General features: G+C 45.8%; 1 protein-coding gene across 1 annotated transcript in view; it reads right to left on the reverse strand.

Annotated features, from left to right (window-relative positions):
• Positions 1 to 24597, reverse strand: part of NSD1 (nuclear receptor binding SET domain protein 1) — a gene marked incomplete at its 5' end in the record, with an annotated part of 65678 nt that overhangs the window by 15458 nt on the left and 25623 nt on the right. The window contains 16 exons of the mRNA XM_082489735.1: positions 913 to 1019; positions 1475 to 1616; positions 3353 to 3469; positions 4833 to 5102; positions 7716 to 7828; positions 8402 to 8607; positions 8909 to 9065; positions 9398 to 9577; positions 11016 to 11216; positions 11809 to 11932; positions 12362 to 12505; positions 17256 to 17374; positions 18129 to 18198; positions 19285 to 19394; positions 21250 to 21532; positions 21680 to 21801. Of these exons, the coding sequence (XP_082345861.1) occupies positions 913 to 1019; positions 1475 to 1616; positions 3353 to 3469; positions 4833 to 5102; positions 7716 to 7828; positions 8402 to 8607; positions 8909 to 9065; positions 9398 to 9577; positions 11016 to 11216; positions 11809 to 11932; positions 12362 to 12505; positions 17256 to 17374; positions 18129 to 18198; positions 19285 to 19394; positions 21250 to 21532; positions 21680 to 21801 (2465 nt within the window). The remainder of the gene's footprint in view (positions 1 to 912; positions 1020 to 1474; positions 1617 to 3352; positions 3470 to 4832; positions 5103 to 7715; positions 7829 to 8401; positions 8608 to 8908; positions 9066 to 9397; positions 9578 to 11015; positions 11217 to 11808; positions 11933 to 12361; positions 12506 to 17255; positions 17375 to 18128; positions 18199 to 19284; positions 19395 to 21249; positions 21533 to 21679; positions 21802 to 24597) is intronic.

Raw genomic sequence — 24597 nt, forward strand, 5'->3', positions numbered from 1 at the left:
GGCATTTTTATGTCATAAGTTAATTTTTCTGCAGAAATAAGCTTTCTGGAGAATTCACAAAACCTTCCCTATGTATTGATGGGACTTCACAACTGTGCTGCAGGAGCTTTTAACCCTTAACTGTGGGTAAGTTGCCAGTATCCCCATGCCAGAGCAGAGGGATTACAGGCTGATTTGGTGAAGCTCTTGAAACAAACCAACAGCTGAGACACAGATTTAGCTGGTGACAGCTGGGAACTTGGCCAACTGCTCCTGTCATTTCCTTTTCCCAGTGAGAACCAGCTCACATAAGAAGGTAACCAAAATCAATTCCTGTTACCGCAACATTACAGTTAAAACATGAAGCTCCCAATAGTCAATGAGTTCTAAAAGCTAGTGATTTTTCTACTACAGATATGGCAAATTTCTTATTCCTGCCTGATGTACGCACTTCAGTCACTTAACCAAATGGAGAAAAAAAAAAAACAGGGACTTTGTTATTGTAGCAAAGATGGTAATGTAGAAGCCTTCTGGCTCTAAAGCAACTCCAAGTCTGCAACTTCTAAACATGCTCATAATTTACTCAGGCCTTTACTTTGGGAAATGGGCTGCACTGTGTCCTTTGCCCCTCTTATGTGATGGAAATTGTCTTGCAGAAAATTCTGAAAAAAAAAAATCTTTCATTCGGTCTTTTGTTGTAAAATACAATTTCCCATCATTATTTATAGCAACTCTGACAATTCAGGTCTAAGATGTGTGCTCTCAGAATGAGAACTCGGATATTCAACTCATTTCAAGCAGTGTTTTCATGGCCACACAAACTGGATTACCCTTCCTGAGGGATTACCCTTCCTCAGATCTCTGCAACAAATGATACACATCTATGCAAAGAGGTGACTTTGGAAAAACAAAGGCTTAAAGGAAGCATCATACCTTTGGCCGTACTCCTAGGAAGCCACTGCAATTTGGGGCACCACATTTACAAACGGTCTTTCCATTTCCCAAACACTCCAGATTGTAGTTGAAAGTCAGCTCAGTCCCTGGCACAAAAGCAGACCAAAACCAAGCAAGTTGTAATGAACTACGTGGCAGAATGTCTTACAGATGAAGTAAAAGCACTTTTGAAATATAATGACACAAATGACTGTCACAACTATGCAAGGATGCCAACTATTAATCTCCCCCTAGATCCGTGTGGACTGAAAATTCAGTGCAACCCCACACTCCTACCACATACTACAGCCAAAAGGGCATTCAACCCCACGCTGTAGCATACTTAGTTCCATTTCTTGACCCTGTAAATTAGAACTCTGAACCTCCATTTATACTGCGGATGTATGTGTTTTATTATGTCAGTGCTGCTGTTAAGTCTCATAACTGCCTATGTGAAAACAAAAATTAAATATCTTCCCAGGGAGTTACAACCCCTCCCCTTTCCTTACAGAAACACTCCCATGCTTTTAACTGCAGGTACTGACAGAGTGGGGTTCCTTACCAGCTTTGATATTTACAATTGCGAAGAGCCCAACCCGAGTATCACCATTCACACACCATTTCTGAGTCTCACAGTTTGGCTGGCAGCAATGGTTCATGAATCGAGCGTAATTGCCCTTTGGCCCAGCATCAATGATTCGATCCTGTAATTGAAAAAGAAAAAAAACAAACTCAAAACAGAAAAACACATTTAATAAACTCATTTCCTCCTCAAGCTGTTGCAGCACAGGTACCAGTATACCAGGAAAGCACTGATCAGTAGTGAAAACTTTAACAGAGACATCTAATGATGCTTGCAAAGCACCTCAGTTCATACCTGTGTTTTAACTAAAGATAAGGGATAGGTATCGCTGTGTTGCCTGGACGACCGACAGACAGCCAACCAACCAGTTTCCACACATTGATGTCTCTGGTTGAGGCTGGCAAATTATATGACAATAGTCTCCTGCACAACATCATCTTCCTCTTCAAAGACAGACAGGCTCCTGACCAGCCAGGAAAGCTCTACTGCTGCTTTCTGGGAAGTCAGGTCTCCCTGTGGTGTTACTACTGGATAAACACTACACCAGCACACTTCCAAGGCAGCACTTGTGGTTCCAGACCCCGACTTCTGCTTAAAAGCAAAATATCAGTTCCTATTTCTTGTACGTCAATGTAGACAAGGAAAACAGGAACAGTGCGTGACATGTGAGGTACACTCCTGTACAGTACACTATCATTTGCTAGACATGTCAGAGAGAAGAGAGCAACTGCAACTGAGATTTGGGTTTGTAATAATGGACCCTGCTCCCACCCATCAGACAGATAAGGAGAATAAGACATGGTCAGTGTGAATTTCCAGCAGGAAGAGGGCAGAGCCAGAAAGCAGTCACATTGTTATACTGTCCCACACGTCTTCCCATGCTTGCTTTCATGGTTTCCTTCTAACCTTTTCAAGACTGAGTGACAAAGTGTGGAAAGCAGCTTACAAAACTACTTACCTCTAAAAGCCAGTTCACACTAACAACAACCTGGCCTCCAGGACCCACTGAGGAGTCTGTGGGTGTAACAAACTCCACCTTTCTACTTAGACCAGCAAGACCTGGGATCAGTACTTAAATCAGGGTCTCACTGTGCCTGATACTTGTACACCTGAGGGCTGATGCCTCTGGCACACATCAGCCCAGTTCTGGACTCTCCAGGGTTCAGCTGCTGGGAAGGATCCCGAGGTTACCAAACTCACCCTCTTACTCTGAAGCAGGATCTATGATCCTCAGACAATTGTCCTCAGACAATTGCCTCACCTCTTGTGAGCAAACTCCAATGAAGTTGGTTCAGACTTTGTTCCTTTGGAGAAGAGAAGGCTGAGGGGAGACCTTATTATGGCGTACAAATATCTAAAGGGTGGGTTGAAGGAGGATGGAGCCAGGCTCTTTTCAATGGTTCCAAGTGACAGGACGAGGGGTAATGGGCACAAGTTAGAACACAGGAAGTTCCATTCAAATACACGGAAAAACTTCTTTACGGTGAGGGTGACAGAGCACTAGAACAGGCTGCCCAGGGAGGTTGTGGAGTCCCCTTCTCTGGAGATTTTCAAGACCCGCCTGGATGCAGTCCTGAGTAATGTGCTCTGGGCAATCCTGCTTTGGCAGGGGAGTTGGGCTAGATGATCTCTAGAGGTCCTTTCCAACTCTGAAAATTCTGTGATTCTAATCCTAATATCCAACACAAAACTTCTCTACTGCATATTAAGACCATTCTTTTAGTCTTCTCTTTAGTGGAAATGCAGACTAGCTCATCAGCAACTCTTAGCCCCTTTTTACAAGACCATAATCACGCCTTCCTTACAATCGTTTTACTTCTGTATAGGATCCTGGCAAAAGACATTCTTTCCACATACCTTATCTAGTGTCAACATGTAGAAATTGGTGATGTCATGCTCCTGAGCATAGCGGATTCGGGCTCGGCACTCCTCTTCATCAATTAGCTCCCCAACATACTCATTAACAAATTCACCCTGCCAGAGAGAAAATAACGAGCCAATAAGGCGAGACAAATTTCCTCCAGGATGGAGGGACATCCACCTTTGTGTTAAAACTTAGTTCCTGTTTCCTTTGTGGAAAAATTTCCATAAAAATCTTCCTCTGTGATTTGTAGCCATTTTGACTTATACTCTTCACGAAGAGCCCTGAATCATACATCTCTTTCACACACTCAACAAATAACTTGAAACAAATTAAATAAAGCATCAAGGGCCCTCAGATTATTCTTTGTGCTACAGAAAGAATTAACATTCAGGGACAGCATAAAAGTTAAGCACAAGAACAGCTCTTTACTGCAAAGCTCAAAGCTCTGCACAACTGCATTCTGTCTGGAAACAATATCCTTCTGTGGACCATTCACGTTAAGCAGCATGATGTGCCCAGGGCACCTGCCCCTGCAGTGAATCCGTGGAGTTCCCCTGTAGTGAAGTACCGCAGAGACTGTACTTCAACTCTCAAAGGGAATCCCAGCTCTGCTCCACTGGGGCTAATAGGTGCCTCCATTAAGTAGCTGAGTTTTGCTGTTTCCAGACTGTCTGCTGAAAGTGAAACAAAACAGGTGCATGGAATGGCAGAGAGATCATTTAACCTATATCACAGCAGGCACAAAGCCTAAACAGGACAGACTCACATTTTTCCTACTACTATCAAAGCCCTTCTCCCATAGCATGCTGTCTCTTCTACTCCTTTTTCAGACATTCTTCTCCTACTATGCTAATTGTCCTCTGTTTCACTTCACCCTTTCTTAGGTCTGAGGCTCTCTTTGCTTTTACATTCTTCCTTCTTCATTCAGCACAGACATGTGTTCACAGAACATCTAGTCTCTGGATTTAAAAACATATATACACAAGTGTTTTAGCTGGAGATGCCAGTTTCAGCAATAACAACAGCTATCTCCAAGACATCACCCTTTTCTAAGAGCCAAGCCCTGGTTTCAGTTTCTGATACAAGATTCTCATGCTGGAAAAGCCTATCTATTCAGGAATGGGGGGGAGGTATAATTATTGTTCCCCATCTGGAAATCCTAAGCACCATCTTCAGGCCAGTGTTCTGGTGTACTCAAAGCCCATCGTCCATACAAGCAGACAGATGAAGCAATCATCTTTCTTACCCTGTGGCACATCAACATGCAAACCATTTTCTTGGCTAGTTGAGCCAAAATATTCTTGTCAGGAGACCGGAAAAGTTAAATTCATCCATTTCTTTCCTAAATGGCATGCTATGGCAAGAAGTCTTCTTCAAATTATGGAAGATAGTAATTTTTCAAATCTATTGAAACCAACACTGAGTAGAAGAGAAGTGACAAGAGAAAATTACATGCAGAAACACAGTATGTACCTTTCTGATGTCTGTTTTGGCTTGCAAGCCCCAGCCTCGTGCCAGTGTGCGGAAAATTTGTACCTCAGGATACTGCCGCTTGGAGAAGCACTGGTTCTGGCAGCGCTCCCCAGCAGGGCAGACCATGGGGTGGCATTCATAGAGCAACATGCGATTGATGCATTCAGAGTCCAAGCCGCATGGGTTTTCATCTGTTGGTTTGCAGTTGCAACGCGGTATCTCAGACAGGTCTGCAGTGAAGATCTGCACCTTACCCACTGGTCGGTTCACCTTGAATGCACATGAAGGACATTAGCAGCTTAAGAACAACAGGTCATGACAGCCACTTCTATACTCAACCCTTGCCTACAAGCTCATAGGCTGCAGTGCAACTTTGTTACACTGAGGGGCAGAAGGACACAAGTACAGGCACATATGTACTTCTGGACACACTATTTCAAGATGCGTATGGTTAGAGGAAAGAGCTAAGGAGGATGCAGGTCCCCCATTAGCATCTCCTGGTGCAGCGTATATTCTGTGACCCCAGAGCAGGGAGAGGCTGCCAAGTGTCCCCCTCCCATCACCACTGTGCCAACATCCAGCCCAACTGGTCCAGCACTCTGGCTGGGTGCACACCATACCTGTGACCAACACCAAAACATTTTATGCGTGAAACAGCACCTTCTGAAGTCTCTTGAGTGTCAGGTCCTTTTCCTTACAGCCCTGGTTTTTGAATCTGTTACCTTCAAGCTGGTTTGTGCTCTCAGCTGTCACTACGAGAACCAGGCTGGCATGCCCGTGGACAGAGTACAGAGGGCCTGCCTACGCACTGGGCCACAAGCAGTTAGCTCCCTACCCAACTGTCCTGCAGACGTAAATGAAAGAAAAACCAGACAAGGCTGGGGTTGGAAGGCCCAAAGAGGAGCTCAGAGTTAAGCCAAGGAGCTCTCTAAAAACCGCTCCAGAAGGAAGCAGAGTGCAGCACCAGGTGGAGAAGCGACTGGCGTGTCTGTGGCACGAGCAGGGTCCTTTGGTTTTGCTTAAAGGCAGCGAACGCTGAAAGGCAGGCAACAGAGAGTCAGGACTTTGGAGAGAGACACTGAAGCAAAGCTCCTTGCTGTTCTTTGCCCCGGGTGAGCAATACCATCAGCTCCCTTTACTCTCCCAGAACATGAAAGGAAGGGATAATTTATGAAAACTATTCCAGCCCCCACATACCTTATCTAGGCCCACCCACAGAGCAAAGTTTCTGCGCTGGCAGCTTGCCCGAGGCTAGCCTAGCCCTGATCCTCCTCCTTTGTTTAAAAGCAAACCCTGCAGAAACCCCTGATTAATCTCTTCAACACAGTCTCTCCTTCCTCCTAGCACTGCCTCCCACCTCCGACCTTCCTTGTCACTCTTGTGTTCTCTGTTGCTTCCCATCTCTTACTCAGACCGTTAGCTCATTACCTTGTTAAGAGTGATGAGACTCACAGGATTAGGCCCATTCACCACCATGCAGAGAGAGGCGCCCTTGCTGGCTCTGGCACTGCCACCCCAAGCAACCACAGTGTCTGAGCACACACACTCATGCCAAGCAGGCCTGCCCTACTCTCCAAGGCACTGCTAGCACAAAACCAGCTCCAAAACAGGGCGATGCTTGGACTAGCCAAACCCTGACGTGATGAAGGATCCCAAGTGTATTTAGCAGGAGCCTCTCATGATGGCACTCCTTGGGTGCTTGAGGTGCTGATCTCCTTAGAAGGCAAGGATGGAAGCAGACACAGCCAGCTTTGGCCATTCCACCCTGAAGTCTTCTCCAGTTCACTGTATGCTCCTGCAAACTGCTTTGCTTTCACAACTTGCACCCAGACCTCAGAAGAACTGCCATGACTAATGACCATGACCGCTATTATTTATATTAAAAGGGTATTTCAAAGGCTCCAAATGGCTTCTAAAGTTCCTTCATGTTGCAGCCAGAGCAAGGCTTAAAAAGTACCTATGATGAGAAACTGTACTTCCTCCACTGAAGCTGCCTTACCCATACTGCTCCCACAGCATTCAGTGGTGTTATTACACTGTATAGTAACTCATGCAGGATATACCTGCCTGCCTAGAAACCCTAGCTAGAAACAAAAAGTGCCAGCAATAAGTTAAGTTTTCAAAGTTTGCCACATAAAAAAGGGAAGGAGTAGACAGAGGCAATGAAAAAAAAACGTATTTCCCTGGGGTTTCTGATCAGTCTGGACCCACATCTCAAGCACAAGCACCTGCGTAGCCCCACCTCTTCTCTCAAGTCACCTCCATCCTGTAGGTCTTCTATTGCTGCTCCAATTCTACCTCAAAATACAGCCCTAAACATGAAGAGTTCCCCAAAACTCAGCAAAAGGGCCGATATTCCAGCATGTACATCTGCTTTAGTATTTCTGTTCAGTCAGTAACTGATACAGACAGACATATAAAATAGCGGAGATGAAACAAGATACTGTGGGTTACCATCTTCCACACAGCTCTGCTCCACTGCACCCTGACCATCTCCTGTCTTGCACCACCTGGGATGCCCACCTTACCATCAGTAGCACACAGTACTTGAGTATATCGTGTATGACTAGCACTCTCCCCTACGTCCCCAAGGCAGACAGACGCTTCCTTTAGACCATGCAACTGACAAATAACAGCATAGAGATGTCCAGAACTGTTCCAGTAAAACGATATTACTGATGTGCAGCTTCCATACAGCTCTGCACATACATGAATCCTTTCTGTAGAGGATGACTGAAGATGCCAAGAGAACCAAAGTAACCTTCAAATACACCCACATGCCTAAACAGTAGAAATGTTTCTGTATACCTGTAAATCACCTGCACCAACAGCTCAAGACTTCTCTTCTGCACCTGCCCCCTCCCTCCCCCCCCCTTCCCTCACCTTGATGTGTTTGTAGGGAGGAGGTTTCTTGTCATTCTTTTTGTCTTCCTGAAGCTGTCTCAGTTCTTTCTGTGCCTTCAACTCTTCAAATCTTACTGCAGCTTCCTGGAGAGCTAAGTGAGAGAACAGGCTGTGTTATGAGGAACTCCCTCTGCTTGCACGGAGCTGGGCTGCCAGTGCCCACCCAGTGCTCACGGCCACATACTTCAGAGACAGAGGTTCACTGGAGGGAGGGTGAAGAAAAGGCCAATGCAGTAGGGCAGTTGCAGCAGTTAGAGTAAGGAACCTGCCCGTGGGTGATGAAGCATCCGAAACATCAGCTAGCTTTGCCTGCTTTTGGGCAGAGGTGTCAGGCAGATGCATTCACAATTCTTAAGTGCATATTTATATACAGATAAAGGCCGTATTAGACACAGGGAAGCTAACAAAGCAGCAGCTCACTTCGATTTAGAGTGGCTATGTCAGAGCTGGAGAAGCATTCAAGATCTGCACACCCTTCTGCCTCTCTGGGAGTCAGACCAATGAACATTCTAAGTATGCTAGATAAGATAAGCACCAGCTTATTCTACAAATTTAATTTCACTTTAGTTCAAAGATGACATTTTTCCTTGTTACAAGAATGCCACTTCTCCAAACACAAATGAAGAGAAAAAGAACATGTACCTCCCTGGATGAAGACAAGTTACCTTTCTTGTATATGCCATCCACGCCCTTCCCCATCTTGTCTTTGCTGCTGACATCACCTTCCATGTAAGGGAACACACGGGCCTGGTGGGTCCACAGGTAATCCTTGGAGCCAAAGAACAGCACAGGGAACTCACCGATGTCATGTTTCATTTTCTGGATGTTGACAGGAATTGTCCTGGGATGGCAAATCTCAGCTGGCCACCACCTGCAACAGAGGGAAGAGCAGATGAAACTTCTGGCTTCCTCACTTCTAACTGCCTCAGAACCATACTACTGCATTGAGACATGGGGAAAAGCATGTGAGTGCTGCCATCAAGGCTGGTGGCTTACTAGACAACGAAAGCACACATTTTACCAGCTGCTACATGAATGCAAAAAACCCAAGAGGCTGCTGCACTGTATCCTACAGAGAGGAGCAGCTTCTCACCTCAGTCACCATGAAGAATTAAGAAGGGATAAGAGGCATTAAGAAGGGATAGGGACAAGTCTGTTCTACTTTCACCTACCTGTAGCGCCCAACTTTCACCCAGACCACTTCCTTGTAGTGTGGCTTTTTGCCTGCCTTGCAGTCATTACAATACCAGCTTCCCTCTGGCATCTCAATGTTTAGACACTCACGGTGAAACGCAGCCGGGCACGACTCACAGCATAAAAGGCTGCCCCCTGCAAAGAAAAGGAGGAGGAATTTATCAGAGTCACTGCACAGATGCCCTGGACTCCACACTTTCAGAAAGGCGTAGCTGAGGAAAGGACATGATGCCCTTCTACAAACCCTTTCCAAAAGTTGTGCCCTACTCATGCTGCAAAAAGAACCCTTCTAAGGATCCAGAAAAAGCCTTTGGCTGAAGCTGGACTTAAATGGGGATGGTAGGAAGGCAATCTGTTCTCTACAGTTCTCACTAGCACACTCTGGATGGGCAAAGCTTCTGCCTGCTCTAATGACTTCTTGTCAGGGCATTCCTTGGTGACAAGGGACCCAGCGCAGACCATCTCACCTTCTGAGCAGACAAAGCACCAGCTGACGTTGACGTGCTCGTGGTTGCGGCAGCCCCTCCGTGCAGTGAAGTGATTGGGGCAGATGATGCTGTTGGAGGCAAGGACCACAGACCCAGCAGCAAGGCAGAAGTCGTTGGAGTGGTATGCAACTGGACACCGCACACAGCGCATCAGGCGACCTAGCACCAGAACATGTCAGCAATACAGTGAACCTCTAAAGGAGAATGATTTTTTGTTTCCTGCCAATACTAGCCTCTATTGATACCTAAGCTCAAAACGAGCAACCACAGGTGATCTTTGGAAAACGAAAGTGACCTTTAATTTTTACAGACTGCCCATGACATACTCACTAGTTTCCTATTAAATTATTTATAGAACAATATATATATATATATAAAAGTATAAATATATTTAATATATATTTGTATGTAAAATATATAAAATTATATTATTTAGAAGTAAAAAAACCTCCTCATGCCATGCACAAACAGTTCAAGAGTTCACAGACTGGGACTGCTTCCTATCATACACAAATAATTAGTAAATCAGCTCAGACAGTAATTACAGAGGGGGTGTTCCAAGTGCTTAGCTGCACATAATGAAACCAATCCATGTAGCTTCTGAAAACATCGGCACTTGCCTCTCCACTTTATCAGATTTTACCCTGAAATTCCAGAACAGAGAATTCAGAATTGCCTACAGGCCTAATATATCAAAGTTTTTTTAAGAGCCTGTTTTCAGTTCCTCAGGAGACTATAAACAGGGAGAAGAGGTGGGAGAGGAAAGGGATAAATCTGATCACGTAGAAGCAACAGCCAGAGGAACACAATGCAAATATTCAGTGGGGAAGCAGTCAGCTGTGGGCTTTAGGCCTTAGTGTTGCCTTCTACACCAAATATTGATACATGGGGAAAAAAAAAAAAGACAACTTTAACACAGACCCTGAGGATACAAATAGAGCTGTCTTGATACCAAGGATTTAAAGAAAGGCGGCTTTAGAAGCAAACATATGATGCAATCACTACAAAGTTTTAAGTTTAATCATGTGAGATAAAGGTCAAGCTATTGCTGCAAATGGCTCAACCAAATGTTCGCCTGAGAAGCTTAGCCCAAGGGTGTCACTACTACAAGACGAAAGTTTGCATTATAAAAAAAATGAGAACTAGAACAGTATCATAGTTTTTACTATGCCACTCTCTATGCCGTTGTCTTGATAGCCCATGCTGCTAAGCAAGCACTGCCTGCAGCACTGGCACAGTGAAAAGTATGTAGGAGAAATAGGAGTGTCTGTACAGCTCCAGAGAGTTATTAAAAAACCCAGAGAGGCATGTGGCACTGCTGGACGTGCAGGCATCCAAGCGTCTGGACATACAAGAACATTTTAGTTGCCATGTCTGACCATCAGGAGTGCTGATGAGCAGCAACCTCGCATACCAACACCACCCCTTCCACTCCCCTGAGAGAAGCCTATTCCTCAGCAAACATTACACCAAGCACTGTGGCAAAGACAGAAAATCAACAAAAAGAACCAGTGGACCAGGTAATGGTACAGTGGACAGGAAACAAAGAAAAAGCTTCTAACTGCATCCCCTAGACCACCCCAGAAGATTTCCGTACCTTTAGACGCAGAGATGTTTGCTGGGTTAGCAGCATGACAAGTCATGCATATGTGCAGGGAGCATCGGAAGCCCTTGTTCTGCATGACTGTGGGTGGATACTTTTGTATGCACGCTTCATGGTAATACTTTCCACAGAGGGGCAGCAAGCACCGTTTTACATCTTCCCCGCAGCTCTTGCACACAAAGCAGGTATGGACCCCTGGAGAAAGTGCAACAGACATAACACCAGTTATGTAGAAGGGCTAAATGAAGACCTGACACTTCCATCAGGCTGCCTATTAGCACAGCACACTTTCCTAACCTGCTGTACCTATCCCAAATCACAGGTCTCTGCAGAAGGCTGGTTTTGCCTGCACCTTCAATAAAACTTCAGATTGAAAAAAGAAAAAATTATTATAGCTGTGATTCCAGGCCAGGGAAAAATACGAAGAAAACCAAAAATCGACAACCCTACTAGGACTATCTCCCCTTTCCAACCCACTCCAGACACATTCTCCCCTTTCCAATCTGCTCCAGACACATCTTCCCCACCAGCCCTCTCCCTAGTCCCAGAGAAGAATTTCCCCTTCTCTTTCCCACTAGATCCTTGACATTCAGTTCTTCACATACCACATGTCTGAAACAACAGTAAGACCAGTTAATTAGAAAGTCAATACCAAACATCAACCCAACAATCAGAGGACTGTGAGCTAGTTAGCAGCCCTACTGCAGGCACATCAGTCCAGCAAAGGAAGCACCAGGTAAGCATGCAGCAAACACGCTGTCCTCTGCGCTCACAGAAGCTGCTGTACCTGTGGAACACTCATTGCAGATGAATTTGCCCTTTGGCATCTCGGAGAGCCCAAGGCACTGCAGGTGGAAAGCACCACAGCACTGCGCCTCACACAGCAACAACTCCCCTGGCTTCTCGCAGATCTGCAGAGAAAGGAAGTACAGCGTCAGCTCTGAGCAACCTGCTTCCCCAACTCATCCCAGACAGCAACAACTCCCGTGCTGGCCAGGGCTGCTAGCAGAGACCCCTGCAGAAAAGTAGTAAGTTTTCTTTGTGTCAGTTAATTCAGGTGGTTTGTGCACCACCGCTGCCATTTGCCATCCAGTCCCTGCTATCATGCATCAGCTAAAATGAATCCTATGTTGGTCACATCTCCCAAACATCTGTGAACCTTTTAGCAGGAAAGGCAATCATAGAGGAAAGGCTCAATTCAGAACACAGAAAGCTGGTTAATTCTACAAGCAGCACCTTGAGACTACCTGGGTTTATCCGGGGCACTAGCAGGTCCCAGAACTCACACAAACACACTTTACAGTTGTACAGCTTCAAAGAGATTTCTTTAAGGACATCACCTGACACACGTTCTCCTTCAGAGCTGCTCCTCCTCCACGTTCCCCCTGCATCTTTTTGGATGAAGGCACTCCATGGTCATTCTCTGACCCCTCTTCATTACCCTCTTTAGGGCTTGCAGCAGTCCCATGAACGGATGTCTCCCCCTTTAAAAAGAAATCCAGAATCAGTGCTATCAGAAGTTACTGTCCTGACTTGGAAACTATAAATTCAGCCATTGAACACATAATAGGTTTGGCAGTTGGTCTCTGTGTCACCCACCCTGGAGAGAACATCCCCCATACAGTTCCACTAAAAGACTTACAAGAAAGGAAAGAAAAGAGCTCTTAAGTTTACCAGATCATTAAAAAAAATACACACTCAATACAATTATTTTCCTGTGTATAACCCCTTTCTGAGGAAGAATTCATGGCTGAGGAAGAAAGGTATTGCCCTGCATAGAAACAAATCAGGTAGACTGTAATAGTCTGAAGCATCCTGCATGCTGATATCTGCTTGTGCTGGAAATGCAAATGAAAAACTTCAAGCAATCTTTATTGCAGTTGTCACCCAGCAAATGAACCAGACGTTTCCCCACGCTTGTCTCAGCTTGTCCTAACCCATGTAAACTAGAAGCATGTAGGTACTCAAGGCCTGTGTTAGCATGAACTAGCTGGCCAACAGCAAAGTGAGCAGTGCAGCAGGGCACTTACACCACCATCCTGCCTGGGGCAGCGAGTCTTTCACAAGCATCTGTCCTGTAAGAGTCTCACAGTACCATCCATAACATCTACTGGTGAAAGAGCATCCTGCTCAGAAGGTGGGTTTCAAATGACAAAGGCTGAACTGCACTCTCATGGGCCAAAGTCAGTGATCCTGCCATAAGGCTTCCCAAGGCTGAAGAACACCTTCCAGTGTGTCAATGGGACCTGCCCAGACACTGTTAGAGGGAAGGAGAACAGCAGGTATCTGAGAGACACTTGTGTCTACCACAAGATACTGCTGTCCTGCAGCTCCACATGGCAGCACTGCCTTCACTTTTGTCAGGACAGGCAAATAAGAGCTAGGAAACACCTTCCTACCAGCCCCAGGCCTCTTGGGTACAGTCGAGACAACACTTCAGTGGTCTCACCAGCCCCAGCTGCCACTCAGAGCAGGTACGCCTTAAAGGCCATTAATGCTGCACCAAAGTGATGCCTTCAGCCAAGAACATTTTAAGGACTCTACCATTTTTTAATATCTCAGCTCACTGCAGTTAACCGAGTGATCTCAGTGCATAGCTGTCAGTTCCTCCTTGGGTCACCAAGTTGGGCTCAGTGTATGTCCAGACACAAACTATACACCTGAAAGACCTCATGAGGAATTCAAACCATTGGCAGGAGCAGCAGCCATCACTCTCATACCTTCAAGCCTGCTTGGGGCCAGGTGTCCAGCTAACGAGCATGAGAGGGAGCTTTGCACCACTTCCTGTACAGGAAAATTATGAGTTGCAGTGCTACTAAAGCTTGTAAGCTGAACTGAATGGCCTCTGAACCCATTATTAGTCTGGACAAAACAAGGACGTAAAGATTTCCCAGAGTTAAAGCTGGAAAAACCTGGAGCTGGTATTCTGGTCAGGTAACGATGCTTCCTTTGCCTGTTTTTTCTTTTCTTCCCCCCCCCCCCCCATTCCTGGAACTCAGCAGTATGCTTTTATTTGGGAACCTTTTAAAGCCATGTGAGTTCTGTGGAGCAATGATGCACAGGTGCACTGATGATATATTAAAGCACACAATACAAAGAGGAATGGTATAAGATGCCTTTATTGAGTACAAAAAAAAGCAAAGTCCCAGCTACAAACTACTGCCAGTCCAACATACCATACAGTGTACAGCCTTACAGACTATCATCACAATCTTGCTGTAAGGCTGGCAGTGATGCAGCCTGCGGGAATACTGATAAGGAACACATAAGCTGCTGCCACCCTACCACACAGCCCTGGCAGAGGGAAGGGAAATGTCTCTACGGCATTGGTAAAAAGACCATCTAAGAACACAACAGCCACCTTTGCCTCTATACGCAATAACATCTTCTACAAGCTAAGTGCTATGATACTTCTGCTCCTGCAGCTGTATATTTGCTAGGAATTATGTAGTCTGCTGCAAGGCAGCCCTCTGGCCCAAACATTCGCTTTGGCTCCTGGAATAATCCAGGAGCAGCACTGGCGACAAGTGCTCCAAGGACTGGTTATAGCTCAGGTCCTCCTATTCCTACATAGGTGCTCCCTCTTCTGCTCAGCTCAGCAGTGACCTCAGGGCTGCAGGGGTCACTGTAACGAAGAACAAGAGCAGGGTTAATCAGCTACTGGTATGGGCAAACAACATCAGCTACAGCTTCTGCTTACACCAAGGACCCCGGTGTTGGAGACACAAAGTGAGCTCAGCCCCTCTCGTGGTCACTGAGGTCCCTGTCAGGAGGGGCAGGGTGCTGGTGAACAAGTACCACCCACACTGTGGTCAGTGGCACTAGCTTCCTGATGTAGCTAAGGTTTCAAGACAGTGTTTTGGAAGGTGGGGGGGAACATAATCAGATCTGCTACAGGCAGAGGTATGAGGGATTTAAAACCGGTTCATCTTTCCACCATGGCTGCTAGGACTCCTTGGTTTGAACCCTGAAGGCCACATTTCACGCGTTAATGGAACGGGAGACTAAAATGCATCAAGGAGTCATAGTATATTAACCAGCAACTCCCTCTTCAAATCTGAAAGCATTTGCTAGTAGCAATGCTACCTTAACAACTGGGTCCACACTGCCCAGTGTGGCATAGCATGCTCTAGCCCTGCTCTTTCAGCCTAAACCCATCCTGTTTGGTTCCACAAAGAGCTGGCCAATCTGCATGTTTCACATGCCAGGATCTTAGCTTTATTTCAGTCAATGCCCCCAGAACCGCATAGGCAAGGGGATGTCAGAGCTAGGTAGGATGGGCAAGGCCAGATGTTCGTGCATTGTGAACAGGGAGAAGGGGATTGCCATTCAAGGACATCACTCAAAAGAACCCGTCACACTGTTCCCCCTCCTTCCTCTACCCAGCATGAGCACTGCAAAACTACATACCTCCTACAGAGGGCAGGTCTCCCATCTTGAGTCTTCTTCCAAAGCTATCTCTGCTGCTGTATCTGGCACGTCCTCAAAAGCCTGGCTGTTCTTTGGCACAACCTGACCTTGGCTCACAACCTTGACAATAACTTCAACAGCATTTTCCATCCCCTTCTCTCAGTCTCTTGCTGCCCTGATGTTGTGAACTTACACTCCTGGCTCCACAGACAGGCAAGGACAGAGAAAGCTGCTTAGTTTAGCCCAGGCAGACAAGCTTTCCTCTGCCCTCTTTTCCTCTGAAAGCAGCTGGATCCAAGGCTTCACTGCATTGTATCATCAGACCATCTATTTCTTCTAGCACCGTTCAGTTCAGCACAAGTGGAGTTCCTTGGCTGGTGTGTGGTAATGAGCCACACTTAGGGACTAGCATGGTCTGAATTCCATGCGAAAGCACAACTGCATCTCCACAGCACCCCAATACTCACCAGTACCCATGCACTCACCTAAGCCAAGGGGTGAACACTCACCACAGCAGCTCAAGAGACACAATCAGAGAAACGGATGCTGGCAAAAAAGGTACCTTCTTTTTTTGGGCATGGTTTACCATACCTAATTTCAGGTACTCAACACAAATGTCCAAGACTGGAGGCAGTTAAGACTCCCTGGGCTTCTTCTGCAGTGAACACTGGGTGCAGGATTCAGAGCCATGGCCTAGCTACTTTGCTGCTCTGAACTGCACCTCTTTTCTTCCCTAGAAAAGATTCACAGAGGATTTGCTGGCTTGGAGCTGAGCCAGTCTCTTAGTGGGTGCCTAACAGCAGACAGTGTTAACTGCCCCCCAGCATTGGCAAAGATATTTGTACAGGCTTCTTTGAAACATGATTCCAGAGGAGCACACTTCAGAAAGAGTACAACACCATCACAGGAAGGCTTGCATGGCCCAAGTGTATTACCCCACTTTATCACCCCCATCAGAAATGCCTTCTTCAAAAAGCAGTAGCAGCAGGGTGGCTGGCACTGCTCAAAGTGGTGTGAGGTTTGTGCTCTCCTGGAACCTGTGTAACAACAACAAATATAACAATATATGTCTATAATTGGCTCCTGAAATACATACTGACTATCCTGACAGAACAGCCTGCTGCTGAACCTGGGCCACTGGAAGTGAGAGGCGATGGTGAGAGGCCCAGAGGTGTCCCGCCTCTCCCAGGAAAAGTCTTGCTTCCCCTACACTTGGTGATACCTGGCTCATTCCTAAAAGGCAAAATGCGCTCGTCAGAGATATTTGTACGCTCACTGTGCTGAGATGCAGTAGAAGGGAGTTGTCCCAATTATCCCTTTCTGCTGGATGGCAGAATGTAATCAGAGACTGCTATGAGCAGTCACAGACAGTCCCCCCCATCCCCTCCAACGTGGTTCTTAGCTCACCCTGGCGTGCACGGGCAAGTAGAAGAAGGGGTTTGAAGTCCACAATCTAGTGCATAAAAGGCCAAGATTCCCACCACCACCAGAGAAGATGTTTTACAGCAGTTACACCTTTTGAGGTGCAAAGCAAGATTCCAGGCAAAACCTGGTTCCACCAGATCAAAACAGCCTCTCTCCTGGAGAATTAGCTGAGTAGCAACTTAAAAACTGAGCCCAAGTTAAGCAGTCATAACAACATAGCTACTAAATCAAGGTGGTATCTTCAGCTTCAACCCCAGCTCATGCAACTATGTCAGTGGAACAAACTCCCAACTGACACGCCAACCAGCCAAAGGTGACCTGGCCTAGGCTCTGCAAAGTGCCCTGGGAAGTAGCAGACAGGTTATAAGGATGACAGCATGTAGGAAGACCCAACAGTACCTCAGAGTGTGGGGTCTCCCCCAGCCCTTCCTCATTTCTCTCCTTCTTGGAATGCATTGCAGCAGAGGGATGGCGCGGTCTCTTCCGCTTCCGCTGTTTCTCCAAGAGCTTTTCGGAAGCTGGGATGCAACAGAAAGACCACTCAACGAAAATGCAGAAATAATTCACTTGCTACAGATGCTGCCAGCAAGTTCTACACCCTTTCTGAGAGCTTCAGGCTGGGTCCTACTGCCTTTGAGGGCGTAAGGGCTGGGGCAATACCAGCCTCCAGGCAGTCTGCTCTCTGTCCTGCAACCATCAGAGCACCAGCGGTTCGTACTGGTTTAAGCTTTTGCTAAGCTGCTGAACAGTATCACTTTCCTGAGACAGCCCCCCAGCAGAAAAGGAGAAATGCTACCAACACAAAACTCACTGCTAATCAAATGCTGGTAACTACCTCCTCCCACTGCACCACAACAAAAACTTCCTCACATTGATACAAATGCAATACAAAGTCAGATGGGGAGGGAGTACAACACAACTGTCCGTGAGACAGGGCAGCCACTGTTGCGCCTGGTTGCAGCATGTCAGACAAATGACAGTGTACTGGTACAGGACCTCTGCTGACAAGTTTTGTTCAAGGACCCAGACTATCAATGAGAAGAGAACATCTTCTCATGGAAATACGAACCCACCATCTCCACTTTCCATAGGGAAATCAGGAACATAACAGTACATTGAGTAAACAATCTTGGTACCTATTTCTTCTGCCACTGCCTCAGCTCTGGCAAGCACTGTCTGAGAGCGCAGGACACCTAAGCCCTCACACAGAAAGCCACAGGCACTGATCCAAATGTCACCAATGTCTACCCTCACAGTACTGCTTTCACTTACCTTCCCCCAGGTCTGAGAAGTGGGCTGGTGAATAGAGCTCAGAGCTGTCACTCTCCGATGGGCCAGTGCCCTACAAATACACAACAGAATTAAGTCACCAGATGCAAATCACAGATGCATGTTCCTCAGCCTCTCAGAACCTTTATGAGTGACTGCAACGTGTAGCTTACAGTTCAGGTCATTAATTCACTGATAATTAGAGACTTTACAAGAAAACATTTGTTTTGTGAGTGTGATAGGTCCCACATGAAATAAATTAAGTCTCTGGGCAGGGAGGAATGCTGAGTCTGCTGTGTCTTGTGCCCACCAGCACCATCGGCTGTCTCCTGAGCTCTCCCAAAAAGGCTGCTAAGACTCTGTAAGCTGCTGGGAATAGAGATTCTCTTCTGGCTTTACACTTTTACAGAGCTTAAGACTGAAATACACTGGCCTCTACTTTACTGCAACCATGATAATTGTATTAAGACTGTGCCACACAGAGAGAGAAAAAGGAAAGGAGGAAAAATATTATTAATCAACCTTAGAAACAGTATCAACAAGTCTTGTGCAGGTACATCACTTGAAGTAATTCTTTACAAGTTGCTTTCTTCCAAACCATGTCACTGAATATTAAGTTTTTAGCAGAGAAGAGCAGCGTTTTCTTTAAAAATTTGCACCAAGCACTGCATACTACATGTGATACAACTCAAGCCTCCATATTGCTACAAGTTCTGCAATTACATACCATTCACAAGCCCACTTGGGAAGGTAACAAAAGAAACACTGCTCAGAGGAAATCTGACAGAAAAGGACAAAGCCTTAGGTTCAAGCTCAACATCACAGTGACAGAAAGCCTCTGCACAGAACACTTCTGCTCACGTCTTCCCACCCAGCATCCAGATGACTCCCTTTTCCATATAAATCCACGAAGAGATTTTACAGCCAAAACTACCCAATCCTCATTACAAGTGGGGATGGGTGGGGAACACATCTCTATTCAGCAGATTTCTTCATCATAACACAGCAACCAGCACCTTTGGGAAGGGTGGACCTTCGCTCCTGGGCCACAGCCAACTAAAAAGCCCCACATCCCATTGCATTGTGTGTCTCATTCAGCATGGTCTGCTGTCTGGGCTCATTTTCTATCTGGCTTTCAAAAGAGCTGGAAGGAAAGTACCTTCTTTGGGGGAGTCCACTCCTCCTTCTTTGGCATAAAGGCAGTGTCCAAATCGTTGGATTCCAAGAGCTTTTTAGTAGGCTTCCTTTGTCGCTTGCTTTCGAAGTTTCCTGCAATGAAACTCTTCGCATTAGATAAACAAGTGTTTTCTTCTCTTCAACCAGACTAAAACCATTAAGCAAACGTCAGCCAATAGTACAAAACAATCAATTTGCTTCACCCTGTCTTTGGGATCACAAGCTTCTTGGGCAGAGACACCAATTAACTGTTTCTGTACAACTTCCACAGAAACAGACCTCAGCCTGCCATGACCTTCAGGCATACCTCAATATTTAATATCAAAATCCACCCACAGAAGAGAGACTATGAAGTTAATGCCAGGAGGTAGCACATCTTGGCAATGCAATTTGGATTGTAATTTCCCAACCACTTTGATCTCATAAGCGAGTCCTACCACTGACAAATACAGCCCTGCTTCCACTCCCACACCAGTCACACCAGCATTAGTGCTGTGCATAGTGAACAGGCTAAAGGACACGCCCTTGGTTAAAACTACCTTGGAAAAGACATCCCAAACAAACTAACTGTAACTTGCACTATTTCCTACTCAAGCTTTTTGCTGGCACTCAGCAGGTAACAAGTTGCTAGACCTGGGCTAATTTTGGCTCAGTATAAACTTAAAACGGCCAGGAAATTATGATGCTATGAGTGGAAGACACTCCACAGAACAGCCTGCTACCCATCCTATCCTGCTCATTTGCTTGCTTTATCAATGCTGGCCGTGTCCTTTCTGTGACACAGACCTCTGCATGCACTGCTCATGTATCAGACACCTAACGGAGCGACAATACAGCATCGTTCTCAAGGCAAGCCTCTGCCCACAGCTTGGGCTCTGTGTGCTTCAGCAAGAGGAGTTTTCTCAGCAGGGGGAAGAGCTACACAGCCTCTGCATACTGGACATTTGCTTGACTGCTGCACCCTATACTGTTCTCCTGCACCTCCAACCTCAGGTTCACATCCCCAGTTTTTCCTCCGTTAATTCTCTCCAACTTCCCATTTCCACCTGATGCCCACAAGCCCCCAAAGGCAATCCCTCTACCCTCAAACATAACAGATTAACTGACCTTCCAGCAACAATACCCCTCTGCCTGATCAGTTTAATTTTTTTTGACTGTAGGCCCTTTAGAACAGGAACAGTGTCCCCTCCAACACAGCACAGCCAGAACACCAAGGCTTTAACCCTGGACATATCTTTAGATGCTACTAGACAACAAACCTACTGCAAAGCAGACCCTGATACTGACTGTTGGAAAGGGGAAAAGCCTGTCAGACTACACTCGTTCTTTGTATGCTGTGCCTTACTCAATGTTAAGGCCCTGGCTTGCTGCTACTACAAGTCTCTGACAATTTCTACCGATGCTTATAACCTCTAAAAAAAAAACCAAAACACAAAAAACCCCCACACCAAACCACTTTTCCAGAGGGATTTCTTTGCTGCAATTCCCTGAGCTCACCAAGAAAGCAAAAGGTCACCCCACAAGCTATGTGGATCAGACTTTGCGTATTAACCTCAGCAGAGCAATGGTCATCCAAAGGGTTTAACAGCAGCAAGAGACCTTCAAGCTAAAGGAATGCCACTGTTTGCAAGAACAGAAGGCAAGGGCTCAGAGAAGGAGTTGTGACTTTCTTCATTTGGACAAAGGGGTATTCTGTGCTAGGACCTAAGGAGGACCATCATACACTACAGAAAGCTAACAGCGCAAGTGTCATCATACCGCTCACTGGGTCACCCACTGCACCTTCCCTCTCTCCTTTCCTGGCACCAGTAATGGTCACTGAATGAATCAAAGCAAAAACAAACTAACAGACCAACAGCTACTAACCTTTTTACTCTGAAGCAACAACTTCCACTGAACTTGTGACATATTCGCTTATGGCAGCAGAATCACACAACCTCCCACTTACCTGACTTCAGGAATCTCTCTTCTGCATCTGGAGAAGCAGAAACTTCAGAGACATCTGAGGAAGACAGCACCAGCTCTGGAAAATCTGAAGGTCCTTCTAGAAGTTGATCAGTGGGATGGGATCCTAGTTCTGAAAAGGAGCACTCTGCTTCAAGGACGGGAGGGGACTCTTTGGTTGAAGATGGAGTTGAAACCAAAGGACTCTGTCCCTGCTGGGTATCTCTGTCAGGACTGCATTGTGCAGGAAGACCTCCTTCAAATTCAGACCTCACCACAGAATTCACCTAGCACAGCGAAACAGGTTGGTGAAAATATTCACCCTGTACAGCACTGCACACAGCAACAACACTCAGCCAGCAAGAACGCAACAAACACATGCAGACCAGAGCCCCTGAGTAATAACCATGAAGAACACATTAGCCTTCACCCACCTTTTGCAATTGCTCCTGGCCCTTCTTTGATTTTTTCTTGGGTGCAAATAAGTGATCATATTCTTCTGCATATTCCAGAAGCCGTTTACTTGGCTTTCTAAGGCGTTTCCTCTCTGAATGTACTAAGAAAAAGGAAAGGAGCTTCAAGACTGTGTTTCTGAGACGACCACAAGATAAAATGCTCCTCATGATCTGTAGATAACAGTTGCTCCTGCCTTCTCTTCCAGAGCCTCCATGTGGGAAGAGCCCTGATACTCCTTTCTCTTTGATACAGCCTTATAATTTTTCAGTTTCCTATTGTCCACAATCCTGACATGGCAGGTGGGATTTTTAAGGACCTAAGAAGGGACTTTAAACAGTTCAGGTAAGAAATCAAAGAACATTACATACCTGACTGAGAGCCTCCTGCAATTTCACTCAACATCTCCCTCAATAAACTACATCTAACCTTCCCACAGTACTTTTACCAAAACCTAAGTTCATTAGCAACTCAGACTCATCATGCTAATTTTGCTGTTAACTCAAACTCCCTTGGTTTTAGTGCAGGGGCATGGGAACACACTGTTTTCCTGTAACAAGGTTCAGTCACTAGTTTCACTAGTAAAACATAAGCCTAACTCCTTCCCTTCCCCTCTTCCTTGGTATATTTTTGTATATACTATAAGAGCTTTCTTTATATTCCCCATCTTCTACTACAAGCCCGTTTATTGCCTTTGCTTCCCGACGATAGATTCCGCAATGAGATCAGGGAGCGAACAGTCCCTGCCAGCAACTGCAAGCTCTTCAGGGCTCGGATGTCTTTGTTTGCACAAAGCTGCACCATCGCAAGGGAAACCCAGTGCCAGATATTTCCTCGATATGAACCTAACCACCCATGCTGTAACATCTCAACACCCCAACGCATGGCAAGCTCCAAAAAAAGAGCGCTGATGCTCTAAATCATCTCTGCTCAGCAAGCTGCAAAAGCAAGATGATGCAAGCTTATGTCTTTTTCTCACTCCTCAGAATACCACTATATTTTCCCCTTTATTAGTTTTCAAAATTATTAAATAATATTGTCAAAAAATCTTTCTCCCGGTTATAAAAACATTTGTGGTCTCTCGGAAGTTTAGGAACAAACAGTAAATACTCTTTGCTTCTTTTCATGTGTAGGAGGTGGCTTTTTCTTCTTTCAAACAGAAACATTTTATAACAAAGCATTCCAGTGCAACACTTCAGAACAGGGATGTTGGACAAGATTGCTACACTTTATTGTGGCTTTGTGGTTAAACAAGCATGAAAACGTCAAACTTGGCCAAAAGAGAGAAAGTAACAGCTTTCTCAAACACAGCTATTTTCAGCCTCTATTGGCGTTCTGCACAGGTGTCTGGGTGAAATACACATTTCAGCACATAACCAGTCATAGGCTGAGTATCCTCACTGGGCAACTATTTAGAGCCCCAAAGCCACACAGCAGAGCACAGCACGGTGCCAGAAGAGCTTGCTTAACAGCATTTTTTTCCCCAAAGTAAATCCCATACAAGAATCCCACATGCAGTCTGATTGACACTGGCAAATCATGTATGTACCTGATGAAACTATTATTTAAAAAATGTTTTAAGTCAACAAATTCCACCAATATTCACTTCTGTCTTATTTGTTCTAAATCGCTCCACAAAGTTCGTAGGAAAATACATGCCAAATGTTGCCATTCAACTATGATGGAGACTTTACATAGTTTTAGTTTAGTGGAAATTACACAGTTGCGACTATAATCTGTTGTGATCTCTTATGCTGACGCTCTGCCTGCTGTGGACGAGGATTAGCCACGTCTTCTCAAACCACTGGCAAACAGAGGCAACTCCTTCTCTTCTGTAAGCTGCAGTTGTAACTTCCAGCATCATTCTACTTTCTATATAATTGGCCTTCCCTGATATAAAAGGAAGGCTGGTTTCCACAAATGGGCTTTTCACAGCATTAGAGGTTTAGTCACTACCACCAGTGCACTGGGGGTGCTACAGCAGCCAAACAGCTCCTCCTCAAACACAGAGGCTCTGTTGCCTCCCTATGGCACATTTATATTGATAAGCTTCAGGTGTTTTAAGGTGCACATGCTATTTAGGGCAGGGGAATTAGATTACACTGCAGTTGCTGATCTGTCACTTTTACAAGCAAACCAGGCCCTCACTGCATCCCTGTGTGCAGTACCAGGATAGCTCTGTGCTCCCCTCCGCTGATGCCACCTCGCCCAGGAGCCCACTGCCTTCCTCTGCCGCTTCTCTCTTTGCTCTTAACAGTACTACCTCTTAGCAGCTCTTCTTCTCTAGCTTGCTCTGTAGACCTGCATCTTCATCTTGCAAAGCCACATAAAGGGATCCTTCAATTGCAAATCCATCACGAAGCCACAAGAACCCGGCTGCATCTTAGTGCAAAGAAGGAACTTACTCCCTCCGGCAGGCTGCGACACTCCTGCGGCAGAGCCTCAACAGCCCCAGAACAACATGCATCCTTTCGCCTGCTTTGTGAAGACTTAAGTCCTCAAAACCACACAGCTACAGCCAGAGGATTCAGTAAATTATTAAGCTTGTCATTATTTCAAACCAGAACTTTTACCCCATGCGTTATACCCTATGGGCTTGTTTTCTGTGCCTGCTGTGACTCGCCTTGGGCAGGTCCTACAACCCCTAAGCCGGGAGCTGCCTTTTCCACACTGTAACAGAGGTGCAGGCAACCTCCAGCGATCCCTAATAGCAAAATACACACACCAAGATGTTCACTGAGGGAACACATAAGTGACAAAACGCACATAGGTTCAAAATGCTGTCAAGTTATATTAAATTATGATATTGCAAATAGATTAGAGAAATTTAGTTTGATGAAATCTATGTAAAAAAAAAAAAAGATTTTGTTGTTTTCATTAAGGCTTACTCCCCCAGCTT

This window comes from Vanellus vanellus, assembly GCF_965231255.1.
Source record: "Vanellus vanellus genome assembly, chromosome: 13".
NCBI lineage: Eukaryota > Metazoa > Chordata > Aves > Charadriiformes > Charadriidae > Vanellus > Vanellus vanellus.